Source organism: Protobothrops mucrosquamatus, unplaced genomic scaffold, assembly GCF_001527695.2.
Source record: "Protobothrops mucrosquamatus isolate PMUCROS unplaced genomic scaffold, P.Mucros_1.0 scaffold67, whole genome shotgun sequence".
Classification (NCBI taxonomy): domain Eukaryota; kingdom Metazoa; phylum Chordata; class Lepidosauria; order Squamata; family Viperidae; genus Protobothrops; species Protobothrops mucrosquamatus.
The window spans coordinates 636,965-649,998 of record NW_015386445.1 but is presented as its reverse complement, the minus strand read 5'-3'; the positions used below and the strand labels follow the sequence as shown (position 1 = coordinate 649,998).

General features: G+C 48.3%; 1 protein-coding gene across 1 annotated transcript in view; it reads left to right on the top strand.

Moving 5' to 3' along the window:
- The window catches only part of CNGB1 (cyclic nucleotide gated channel beta 1), a 14,220-nt gene extending 1,432 nt beyond the window's left edge, over window positions 1-12,788 (top strand). The window contains exons 3-18 of the mRNA XM_015812080.1: window positions 1,114-1,215; window positions 1,508-1,665; window positions 2,394-2,552; window positions 3,477-3,685; window positions 4,107-4,157; window positions 4,701-4,787; window positions 5,028-5,092; window positions 6,010-6,132; window positions 6,231-6,372; window positions 6,908-7,067; window positions 8,758-8,855; window positions 8,939-9,022; window positions 9,564-9,682; window positions 11,046-11,192; window positions 11,613-11,799; window positions 12,588-12,788. Of these exons, the coding sequence (XP_015667566.1) occupies window positions 1,114-1,215; window positions 1,508-1,665; window positions 2,394-2,552; window positions 3,477-3,685; window positions 4,107-4,157; window positions 4,701-4,787; window positions 5,028-5,092; window positions 6,010-6,132; window positions 6,231-6,372; window positions 6,908-7,067; window positions 8,758-8,855; window positions 8,939-9,022; window positions 9,564-9,682; window positions 11,046-11,192; window positions 11,613-11,799; window positions 12,588-12,788 (2,092 nt within the window). The remainder of the gene's footprint in view (window positions 1-1,113; window positions 1,216-1,507; window positions 1,666-2,393; window positions 2,553-3,476; window positions 3,686-4,106; window positions 4,158-4,700; window positions 4,788-5,027; window positions 5,093-6,009; window positions 6,133-6,230; window positions 6,373-6,907; window positions 7,068-8,757; window positions 8,856-8,938; window positions 9,023-9,563; window positions 9,683-11,045; window positions 11,193-11,612; window positions 11,800-12,587) is intronic.
- The last annotated feature ends 246 nt before the right edge of the window (window positions 12,789-13,034 follow it).

Genomic DNA, 13,034 nt, shown 5'->3' with positions numbered 1-13,034 from the left:
GAGTCTGAAAGCTTAGAAGAACAAACCTCTGGTCCCAGTGACCGACTCCGGTGACCGACTCCTGCAACTAGTCTCTAAAATCAACTATATCCCTCAAAGTTTCCTTTCTTCTTTCTGCATGAGTTGGCGTATTGCTGTATTTTTTTCATTACTTCATCAAATCTCAATATTAGTTGGTTAATGCAATTCATGGATAGGAACAGCAGTTAGAAAAAGTAATTACAGTATCTTTCTCCAGCTGGTCTATCAAAGCATCATTTATTTGGCGGTATCTTAATCTTATTCAAGTCCTGGCTCAAAAACAGCAACTGTGAGAGGGACCTTGGAATCCTAGTGGACGATCACTTGACCATGAGCCAGCCGTGTGCAGCAGCAGCAGCCAGAAAAGCTAAGGCAATCCTTGGTTGTATAAACAGAGGCATAGAATCAAGATCACACGAAGTATTAGTACCACTTTATAAAACCCTAGTAAGACCACACCTGGAATACTGCAGCCAGTTTTGGTCACCATATCACAAAAAAGATGTTGAAAGTTTGGAAAAAAATCAGAGAAGAGCAACTAAGATGATCAAAGGCCTGGAGACTAAAATATATGAAGAACGGCTGCAGGACTTGGGTTTGGCTAATCTAAAGAAAAGAGGAAATAGGGGAGACATGATAGCAGTATTCCAGTATTTGAGGGGCTGCCACAAAGAAGAGGGGGTCGCATTATTCTCCAAAGCACCAGAGGGCAGGACAAGAAACAATGGTTGGAAACCGATCAAAGAGAGAAACAACCTGGAATTAAGGAGAAACTTCCTGACGGTGAGGACAATTAACCAGTGGAGCAGCTTGCCTCCAGAAATCGTGGGCGCTCCATCACTGGAGATTTTTAAGAAGAGGCTAGACAGTCACTTGTCTGAGATGGTATAGGTTCTCCTGGTTGAGCAGGGGGCTGGACTAGAAGATCTCCAAGGCCCCTTACAGCTCTATTCTATTCTATTCTATTCTATTCTATTCTATTCTATTCTATTCTATTCTATTCTATTCTATTCCTTTCAGTACTCAGATATTATAGAGCAATTAATGTACTGTGCTGATGCTTTGTTTTTCCAAATTCTTTGCCTACCTTAGGAGGAAATCCTCTTCCCAAGAAGCAAATGTGGAAAAGCTGAGACTGTCCCCAGTCAATGCCTGGCCAGACCAGTCCAATCAACAGGAAGAAGAACTCAGCAGGTATAATCCCAAAACATCCTACCTCAGCAGATCGGGGACTGCTGCAAGATTTGCTTGAGACCACATGAATGGCCTGTCACTTACCTGTACAGGACTGGGCTGGTAGTTGGGTCACACTTCAACCATTCAAACAGAGTGGGAAGGCCGGGCAAAACTCTTCCATTCCCACTCTTACCTCTGCCCCCTCCCCAAACAAGCCCAGATTCAGCCACAAATGTCTGGCCCTGCCCTTCCAGAGTCCCTGGGAAGGCAGGAGCCGATTCTCCCTCTTGGTTGCTCGGTTGCTCTGCAGCTCACCCAGGCGCGGCAGCTCAGCCGCCAGCCAGAGTAGTGCCGTCATCAACGACCGCCTGCAGGAGCTGGTGCGGCTCTTCAAGGACCGAACTGAGAAAGTCAAGGAGAAGCTGATGGACCCGGATGCCTCCTCCGAGGACGAGACCCCGGCAGCCTGTGAGTGAGCCTGGGTTTAACACTGGGGCTGAGGCTCCCGTGTCCCGAGGGGGCTGAGAGAGAGCCTTGACCCGCCAGCTGGGGTTGGCGGGGGGAATGTTCAGCTCACAGGGGGAAAGCAGCCTCAGCCTTGCCAGGTTGACATCCTAGAGACCATCATTTTATGCTGTGCTGTGGGATGCCTGAGCCCAGCAGCCGGGCTGTCTCCTACCCTCCCAGACCTTCTGGTCCGAATCTTCCTTCCAAGAGTAACACAATCATTTCAGATTCTGCCTGTTGTTGTTTTTGAGGGGAGATAATACTATTTTAATAATGAAGCAAGTGTATTTCACAATAGCTTCAGCATCCTTGAGGTTTCACCCAGTGGTGGGATTCAAATATGTGAACAACCGGTTCTCTGTGTGGATGCCACTTCCAGAAATCCATTCTGGGCCTGGGCAATAAAAAATTTGCTACCGGTTCTGCCGAACTGATGCGAACTGGCTGAATCCCACCCCTGGTTCCACCACCCCTGCAATCTCAGGCACAAGATATTCCAGCCCTAACCAAAAAAGAGCAACCCTGGTTGATTTGGGCGGCTGCCATTGGGATTTCGGGCCAGGTGCAGGTTGCAGTATGGGTTGTCCACTCCTGCTAGAGAGAGAGTGTCTGAACTTTCTCTTCATTTGGCCCCCAATAATGGGCAAAACATTTTGTTTCGATTTCACCAATTTGGTTTGTTCTCTCAGCTCCTTCCAAAGAGAAAATCCCAGAGGAGAAAGGCAAAGAAGCCGAGGAAGATGGAGAGGGGCATTTCCACGAAACCATTTGCTGCAGGTTTAAATATCACCCCTTCCTCTGCCACATGAAGAAAGTCCAGTTCCCCAGGAGTATTGACCCCTCCTCCAGTAAGTATCAGGAAGGGCTTTGGACTGAAGAGGCAGCTGAACCCCGAGAAAGAAGGGAAGGATGAGCAGGAGGGATTTTGCAAAGGGAATTCTAGGAGAACGAGTAGCAGTACCTGGGGCAGAGTCAAAAGAGAAAGCAGCCTAGAATCTCTACATAGTCACAAATGGACTAAGCCCAACTCTCCTTGAATTCCATTAACCCATATCTAGTGGTAACCCATATCATGTGCATGGGCATGAGCAATAAATCAGTTTAACTGGAACTTCATGGTCTTCTGTGCCTGTCAGGAATGCAGACCTGTTGGAAATCCCCAGGAACCTTGATGGTCCACTGAAGCAATTAGCTGATCCTTATCCCTTGAAATGCAAGATCACTTGTATGGACCCTTAAATACAGCAAGGCACTTCAGGTCTTTCACAAATGACATTTTCCATTATTGCAAATATGGTCCAAAAAATGGAGAAAAGATACTCATAACCCACAATAGGATTTTTGTAATGTAGGTTAAATAAATTAAGCTGCAAACTGATTGTGGACAACCATCCATAAGCCTCCCTTAATCTCCAAACAGACTTCCCTGAAGGAAATTGGAAGCAATTGGTAGGGACTATTGAGGACTCCTCCTGAGAGCTCCACATCTCAGTAAGGCATTTGACAAAACAGACACAGCCTACTTCTTCATAAGTTAGCCAAAGGTGGGATAGAGAGAATGACCACCAGACTGATTCACAATTGGCTGACTAATTGAATTGTAAGCCACCCAAAGCCCACTTGCTACATGGGCCATTTGGCCCACTAGGTGACAACTCTTGCCTGATCTCTGATCTTCTCTCTGATCTGCAAGTTCTTGCACCTTGAAATGGGAATTTGAGGGAAGCTCCACAAGATTCCTGAGCATCTCCTGGGCTTCCCTCCTCTTCTAGATCTGATGTATGTGTTGTGGCTCTTACTTGTGGTCCTGGCATGGAACTGGAACTGTTGGCTGATTCCGGTTCGCTGGGCTTTCCCATATCAATCATCTGAGAATGTCTATTACTGGATGGCTATGGACTACCTCTGTGATCTCATCTACCTTCTGGACATCGCCGTCTTTCAGGTCCGCCTGCAGTTTGTCCATCAAGGAGATATTATTGTAAGTGGCACTCAGCATGCCAAGCCGTGTCTGGGTTCTGACTCCTGCTTCGAGAGCATACCTGAAGCAGTTAGCCCTTCGTCCATAAATAAGCGACCAAATTCGGGCTGCAGAAACCTCAGTGGCCACTGAGTCTTTCCCAAGACATTTATTTTAGGTTTATTTTATTTATTTATTTATTTATTTATTTAATTTAATTTATATAATACGAGGTTCCCTCTGCAAAAGGCAGGTAACCCCACTGAGCATAAACAATCTGCAAGACTTAAGAAGCTTCAGAAGAGCAGCAATTCTTGTGCAGCAGATTTTGATGCTGTGTCTGTTTCCATGCCAGGCCAGGACACATAAATTCTGCTAGCTGTGCCTCAGTTTCCCTTTGAGTTTTGGGTGGTGCCCTTTTGCATTTTCTTTTTTCTTCTAGACTGATAAGAGAGCCATGAGGAAGAATTACCTGAAGTCTCGTCGCTTTAAGGTGTGTAGTGTTTTCTTTAATTTACTCCTAATTAAAACGACCCCCAAAAGCATCTAAGCGAAACATTGTTCCCCCGTCATACGATCGATAATATTCTGGATGCTGAATTCTTTGTCATAGCAGAGATATTATCTGCTTGGGTTGTTGTAACAATGGCATAGGAAGTTTACAAAGACATGTTTAATGTCTTTCTTGTTATATGCAGTAAAAACTGTATACAGTATAATATTCATACATAATTTGGGAATATCGGATCACTGATATCTTTTGAGTGAAGGGGAGATGGGTGAGTCTATCTTTTTCAAAATTAGTTTCTGTTAATTGCTCTCTTTGTTTGTAAAATGGTAAAATCTGATTCATTACACTTGACCATTTTTAAAATGTTTGCTCAAAAACATTTATGTTATTATGCATATTTCCTGAGATATATATATACCTTTTTGTTTGCAATTTTGTTTAATCTTTACCAATGAATTACGCAGGTCACGTGTGTCTGTCAGTGGGATGCTAGAAAAGCTCTTCCTGCACTCTTTCTCTTTGCAGATGGACGCCCTCTGCCTTCTCCCCCTGGACTTCCTGTACCTCAAGGTTGGCGTTCATCCTCTCCTGCGCTTGCCTCGCTGCCTGAAGGTCAGCCCTGCTCCATCTTGGTTTTGCGTCTTTCGGGAAGGGCCTGGAAAGGAGGTTGACCCCGAAGGTCAACACAGAGGAGCGCTCCCAAGGGACCGATCCCTTTCCGTGCTCCTCCTGAAAACTTCACCCGTGGCTTCCTTGGGGAATGTTTTTCCTTCCCTTCCCTTCCCTTTCCTTCGTGAACCCTGGGCAGAATCTTCTCTGGAGCTCACTGGGACTTTTATTTCTTTTTCACAGTACCTGGCCTTCTTTGAGTTTAACAATCGACTTGAAGCTATTTTGAGCAAGGCCTACATTTACAGGTGAGGTTCTCTCCTTCTGGGCAGGGAGCAGTTCAGCAGCTCCTGCAGGCCGTCCTCTCACACCTCTGACTGACACGCAACCTCTCTAAAGTAAATAGCAACAACAGGAAAATCTGACACGCAACCTCTCTAAAAGAAGTAGCAACAGGAAAATCTACACAATAGTTTTGTAGAATCAAAATGTACGTCCACTTTATTTCCAATGTTACAAGCCACTTATCGCAGCCAAAGAGCGGAGATTTCTACTTTAAAGGCCAGCACTCTTGTTAATATTATGGTATGCTGAGGTTAACTGAATTTAAAGCAGAAATCCTTAGACAGAATAAATCATGCAGTTTGTGCAGGGCCACCTCTAGAAACAGCTTGGGAAGCTCGGCTGAGATGTAGGCTGGAGGAGCCGCTGGGAGTTGGGTATGTTGATCCATAAAGGATTGTACCATCTGTGACCTTTCTGAGCATAAACTCCAGACCAATTTTAAAGCCTGAGGCTACCTGTCTGCAGGACAGAGTCAAGAAAGTCAAGATGGCAGCTGTGATATGCAATAAAAGCAATGCCTGTGTGTGTTGCACAATTTACATAGCAGCCAGGCAGAGCTTTGAGTGGATTGTTGTGAGGGGCCATCTTGGCCTTTGCCTGCCCTTTGCAGACAATCTCGCTATCTTGGCTGGCTGAGGAGAGCCGGGCTGCACCTGGCAGTGTGGCTGCTCCTCTCCAGCCATGCCTGATTCCCAGGGCACCCTCTGAGGTTCCTGCTTCTTGCATTCCTTCTGGGAGCAACGCAGGGCAAGCAATGCCCTCCGGGGATAGTGGGAGGGCGAGAAGCAGGAGCAGAGGAGCAGGGCACAGGCGGTCTCAGGTCCTGCAGGGACTTTAGCAGCCCATCCTTAGCAGGGTTGTTGTTTTGCCCTCTTGGCAGAGTCGTAAGGATCACGGCCTACCTGCTCTTCAGCCTGCACCTGAACTCCTGCTTGTACTACTGGGCCTCCTCCTTCCAGGGACTCGGCTCCTCCCCCTGGGTCTACGACGGCAGAGGAAACAGGTAGACATCACGAGCAACTGGCCGGCCGTCTCTGGAGAAGGGGCAGGGAGGAAGACGTGCACAACCTCTGTGTGTCTCCTGTGCTTTGTCTTTGGCAGTTACATCCGCTGTTACTACTGGGCTGTCAAGACGCTAATCACCATCGGAGGGCTGCCGGAGCCCCACAACCTCTTCGAGATCGTTTTTCAGCTGCTCAATTACTTCACAGGCGTCTTTGCTTTCTCAGTGATGATCGGTCAGGTGGGCTCTCGCTTCACACCTTCTCTGGGCTAGAAAAATTGCTGCCTTCTTTTCTCATTTGCTGCACACCACGGTTTTTATGGAAATGCCCATTTCCATCGTAAGCCATAGCAGTTGTAAGTCAAGTTGGACCTGATTTTTTGTCCATTTTTATGGCAGATGTTAAGCAAATCAGCATGGTTGTTAAGCAAATCCAGGTTTTCCAATGGGTGTTTTTTGCCAAAAATTGGCAAAAATGGTTGCAAATTGCAATCACATGATCGCAGGACTCTGCAACCGGTCATCAATGCAGGGCAATTGCCAAGTGCCTCAATTGCAATCATGTGATGTGGGGGTGATGCAACAGTCTTAAATGTAAGTACAGGTCATAAATCACTTTTTTTGAAGCCATTATAACTTTGAACTGTCCTTAAAGAAAGGGTTGCCCTTCAGATATTGCGTCCCAGCCTAACAAAAACAAGCCAGATTCTCAGCCTGTTAGGTTTAGCTCTTCAGGTGTATCTCCCATTTGTTCTTTTCTTTAAATCTTATACAGATGAGGGATGTTGTTGGTGCTGCCACAGCAGGACAATCGTACTATCGGAGTTGCATGGATAATACCGTAAAATATATGGCTTTTTACAGAATTCCCCGTTCAGTTCAGAACAGAATCAAAACTTGGTATGAATATACTTGGCATTCCCAAGGCATGCTGGGTAAGCACCTTACTTTCAGAGGCCAAGGATTTCTTTGGTCTTTCTCTGTTGTGTAATTACAATTATTGGTGGCTACGAGTGGAGCTATAAAGAGAAGATGGTGGCTGTGATGGCAAATACTAAGTCCTGCCCACTTTTTATGTGCATCATAATGTTTCTGCCATCTTGCCTTTTTGGTCCTCCCTGGCAAACACTCCTTGCAGCAGACTAGGTATAGCATTTAATGCATTTTAACCTCAAATCTGTGCATTTAAGCAAACCCTGAGAGCAGGAACTAGAGGGCAGAGCAGTCTTCTCCTCCCTCTCCAGTCCTGCCCAACAGGCTTCCCAGCTGCTCCATCAGCAGACCTGCACGGGTGGTTCGTGTCCTGAGAACCTGCACTTCCCTATCCCAGTTTTCTAAAACCACATTCCCCGTGCCTGTTCTGGAGACGGTTCTCTCTCTGTATGGTTAGACCCACCGTCTGAAGCTGCCTTCTTGTCCTCTGATGTCACAAGATCTCGCAGAAGCTGAACGGCTTAGAAAAGTGGTTGATCGTCTTTTCCAGCCATGGGGTGGGCTGGTTCGCTGCAGCGATTCTTGCGATCTCTGGCAGGATTCCTGTAATGGGATGCAGCCCTCGATAGTGGCGCAGAAGCTCCAGCAATGCCACATTCTAGTCAATTTTCTAAACTGTACCACTGAGACAAAATGGCTCGGTTCTCGTCTTTCTTATTCACACTTGAAAGCTGTAGGCTCAGGGTCCAAAGGATCCCCTGAGAATTCATTCCATGTATCTGTGAAAGAGTCGCTGTTGTGGTTAAGCAAAGCCCGCTCTTGCCGTTTGCTGAGAAGGCTCACGGAGATACTTTGGGGGTACAGCTGAAAACATTTTATTTGCACAAGCTGGGGAAAAATACTTCTTGCGCCTCCTGGCATTCCCTTTTTATCCTGTTTGTGGAGGGGCTGCAGTGGCTCAGTGGCTAAAGATGCTGAGCCTGTCAGCTGGAAAGCGGATAGCCCGGGTCCCGAGAGCCAGGCAAAGGGGCGAGTTCCCATGACTCCCCCCAGCTCCTGCCCACCTAGCAATTCAAAAGCATGCAAGGGCAAGTAGATTAATAGGTGCCGCTTTGGTGGGACAGCAGCGGTGTTTCATGTGCCTTTGGCTGATAGCCATGCTGGCCACATGACCACGGACGTGTCTTCGGACAATGCTGGTTCTTCGGCTAAGAAACGGAGATGAGCTCCATCCCACAGAGTTGGACGTGACTGGGCAGGGAAACCTTTATTGCAGTGCACATCCAACATATCGTGTTGCATTCAATTCTTCCTGGGGTGAAAATGTTATTTAAAATAATAATTTAAAATGCTGGGGGAGTATTTTGAGTGGGGGGTGGGAGAATGGATATCCAGCCTTTACCTCCCTCTATCCAGTTGGCACCGTAATCTTGTTCTCTGCCCATCGCTTGAGAATCGGCTGAACTCCCAGCGCTGCTCATTGCTGGCCCTCTCCAGGTTTCTGGAGGCCAAAAGAACCACCAGCCCTTGAGAAGTTTCTCACCACGGGAGGCTGGTATTCCCGTGTGGGCAGATGCCAGGCTGCTCAGGATGTGGAATTCCGGGTCGGGGTCCATCATGGATACCCTGGCCCGGTTCTCTTCTGTTGCAACACGAGGCCAGAAGACACGCTTTTTCTCTCCCTCGCTGCAGACGAGTCAGTGCTGCTCATGCAGCTTCCCGAAAAGATGAAGCTGGACATTGTGGTCGATGTAAACTACAGCATTGTGAGCAAAGTGCCGCTTTTCCAGGTACTGCCAGCTGACTCGAGGCTCCTCTTACTCGCCTGGCCAGAAGAGCAGAGTCCAAGCCTTCTCTCCTTCTCTTGGGGCAGGGCTGTGACCGGCAAATGATTTTTGACATGCTGAAGAGGCTGCGATCCGTGGTGTACCTACCTAATGACTACGTGTGCAAAAAGGTAACCAGCGAGTAATGTTGCTGCAGAATTCAGTCAGGCTGGTAAGGGAGGCTCCCGGGCATAGGTGATATTCTGCACCTCACACTCCCCGCGTTGTGTTTTTTTTGGATAATGCCACTGAAGCAGGGACAAAGAGGGCTCTGAGATTTCTCCGGGGCGTTTGCTTTTAAGTGGGGGAATGTCAGTGGAATTAGATCTGCTTGGTTGAGGTAGCCAAATCTAGTTAGCCGTCGTCACAACCATTACATGATTCCTAATTATTAGGTGTCAGGGAAAGCAGCATTCAACCAGTAACTAAGATAATGGCAAAGCAGAAGTAGCAGAACTAAAAAAAATACACCGTTTTGGAGGAAGAGCTTGGTTTCTTTCAAAGGGAATTCATTTCTTCTTTTTTCTCTGAAAATCAGAAGCCACAAATGAAAACAGGACATTTGAGGGGAACCTTAATGAAGTTCAGGCAACTAACCCTCAACTCTGCAGAGCCGAAGGACCCAAGAGGGCAGAACTGCTCCGACCCACTTGTTCCTTGATTTTTCCTTAGGGGGAGATCGGCCGCGAGATGTACATCATTCAGGTGGGACAAGTCCAAGTGCTCGGGGGACCGGATGGGAAAACCGTGCTCGTGACACTGAGAGCCGGCTCTGTCTTTGGAGAAATAAGGTCAGGCCAACCGCTTGATCTTCCTTTTCTCTCCTCTGCTGCATTTCTCTCCTGCCTCTTCTCTTGAGGCTCAGCTGCATCTCACAGCAACAAGCCCGTGACGTGACTGGTCCAGTGTGGGCAAGGAGGGCAGCCATCATCTGAATCTCCCCTTCCAAATCCAGCATCTAAGCCCCAAGACTGTTCTTTAGGCATCTGATCTCGAGAAATAGTTTATGTGAGCAACCCTTGACAGGTACAATAACCAGGAACCCATGGTGCTGTTCCTGGTGACTTTCCAGGCAAGATGAGAGGCTCTAGCACAGAGGTCCCCAACCTTTTGGGCACCAGGGACTGGTTCCGTGGAGAGAGGTTTTTCCGTGTACTAGAGGGTGTCTGGCTTTTTGTGCTGCCTGCATCTCACAGAGGGGGTGTTGCTTGTTTGTGTGGACCAGTTGCTGGCATGCTGCGGTCCAGTACTGGTCCACGGACCGGGAGTTGGGGATCTCTGCTCTAGCAGCTTGATCTGCTGTGGGAGGAAGTGGCTCTCCATCACCAGAGGAGCTCTTCTGAAGACGGCCGTGCCGCCTCTGGAGGCTCATCTCCCTGTCCCAAGAAAACTGCACTATCTCGCATCTCCAGGATTAGAAAAATACAAAACACCTCCTTTCACTTAGCCTTTAATAGTTCAATTTTAATGTTTGCTTTGAACATTTTTAAACTTATAAGCTGCCTTGAGCATTGATACAAGTAGAAAGGTAGGTCATAAACCTAATAAAAAGAAATACTTGAATAAAGCTGCACTGACTTTCAAGCAATCTTGCCTGGAGGAAACCGGGCTTGGTTTCGTTTTAGAAAGCTTCAACGACTGCAGTCTTGGTCCCAGACTTGACCCCTCCTGTCCAGTACATGCTGTTTCTGGCAGGCCCATGCAGGTGGCAGCCAGGAAGATGGCCCCAGGCCCTCTGGGAGAGCCAGAGTGCCCACCAAGTGCAGGTCTCAACGCCTGAGCACACAAGCCTAGACACCTTCTAAAAAGCCCTTTCTCAGGCAAGCAGCAGAGAAGGGGGTCCCGGCCCCCTCATCGGTGCCCTCTCTCCCTCCCTCACCTGCCTGCCCAGCCAGCAGGAGTCAGAGCAGGGCAGTCGCTGCCAGCGCAGCCCTGCCTTCCCCTCGCGACAGACGGAGCAGCTTCTTTGGGTGCAGCGGTTTTGTGCTTTCGAATTGAAGAAATGTTTGGCTTACTGGATCTTACATTTGTTGTTACTGAATGAAAGCCTCGGAAGATACGGTGGAGACAGGTAGAATGAAGCTGCTGCCCCCTTCTGTGGAACGGGAGATGGGAAATTGGCTGCTGAGTTTGTATTTTTGCTGTTTCTATTAGTTTACTGGCTGTGGGAGGTGGAAATCGACGTACCGCTAATGTTGTGGCACATGGATTTGCTAACCTTTTCATTCTGGACAAGAAGGATTTGAATGAAATTCTGGTGCACTATCCAGAGTCCCAAAAGCTGTTGCGGAAGAAAGCCAGGTGAGATGTAGGATGCTCAAAGGTTTATTTTAATTAATTTTGCTCTCCCTTCTATGCCATTCCAATCAGTCCAATTCCAAGAGGCTCATGCTAGCCTCTGTGTGAGGAGCTCATTTTCCAAGAGGCCATGTCTGTTGTCAGGATCAGTTGGTGGCAAAATATGCCTTCCTCTCCTGCCTGGTTTGATCTGCTTTGTATGATCTGGTCTCCTCGCCCCCTCCTCAACCTTCCCCTTCCCTCCAGCCCTCCCCCTCCCTTCTCCTCTCCCCTTGTCTGCCAGGGGTAACTTCCTTGCCCATCGCCTCTGAAGGAAGATAGAGAAGGAGCACGATAAGAGTTCACTCAGTCTGTTACATTCCCACATGCAGTTTGTTCTTACAGATCTGGCTGATCCAATTCTGTGCTTCTGCTCTGTTCTAGGCGAATGCTGAAGAACAACACCAAGCCCAAAGAAGAAAAGGGGCTGCCCAAAGATGTCCTCATCATCCCTCCAAGAGTTGGGACCCCCAAGCTCTTCCAAGCCGCCCTGGTGGCTGCGGGGAGGATGGGGGGCAAGGGCAGGCTGGCTCACCTCCGCTGGAAGCTGAAGGAGCTGAAGGCGATGCAGGTGCGCCCGAAACGCTCCAGGCGGCCTGGCGAGAGGGAAGGCCAGGCCGGGCTGGAGCCATGCGACCTTCTTCACCTTTGGCTTGGTCCACTAATGGATATAATTGCTACACCTTTTAAATCATGGTTGTGATTCAGCAAGCCAAAAATTAATGAACCACGGCTCAAGCGTCACAGGAACCCAGAAAATTGCAGCTTGTTCAGTAAACCCCTGGGAGACACCAGAATGGAGGAAATCATAGCTGAGTCTTGAATGGGTGGTTTAAGGAGAGACGGGGAGAAGGAAGTCGCCCCCCAATTTGGAGGGGGTGGGCACATATTTTGGGAGGTGGTCTCATGAAGCAGCTGAGCACGGCCAGTCCCAAAATAACTGTTGACCGGGCTGATGCTGATGATTCTTCTCTTTACCCCCCATCATTAAGGTGGATTCTACCAAATTTGCTCCTCTTTATTGTTTTCTGAGCAAATCTTTTCAGGGGCTGAAGTCAATTTTACCTTCCAGGAATGCTTCTGCTGCTCAACGGACATTTTGCTCTGCAGCACCCCAGTCCCCGTGTCAATCTCGTTTTAATTAAAGTAACCCAAAGCAAACTCACAAGTCAGCTGAGCAGGGAGCCAAGCGGATGAAACATCTGTGGGCTTATTCATGCCCAGGGACATTGCTCTGGGGCCCTGTCTAGAAGAGAGGACTCTAGAACTAAGATGCTGCTTCCCCCAGTTTTAAGGCAAGCATCTTTTTCCTACCAAGACGCCTTAGACAACTCCCAATCTGACCGACTTCTCTTTCAGGCTGCCAGTTCCACACCAGTTGTCCCTAAGTCACCGGCCAGCCATGCTTCACCAGCTGGTTCCAAGCCCGACGACTGCGGAACCGAGACGATGCCCTCCAAGCGTCCTGACCATCCTGTTCGGGTTTCCATGAGCCCAACCCCTGCTGGGGATGAAGAGATTCTCTCGGTGGAAATCTTAGAAAAAGAGGAGCCCAACTAGACGGACCAGACGAGCCTCCGTGTCTGGGCACGTTGTAAGTCAAGGAGGGCTCCTTGCCGGTCGCGTTTGCCCGGATCATCCAGCCACTCCAATTAATCTCCCATCTTGTGCTATTAAGAACAAAGTGGGCTGAGACGGAGCACTGGCAGTTAGAGACCCCTACAATTTTTTACACTTTATTTAGAGAACCAGTTTGGTGTCATGGTTGAGGCATCAAGCTAGAAACCAGGAGACTGAGTTCTAGCC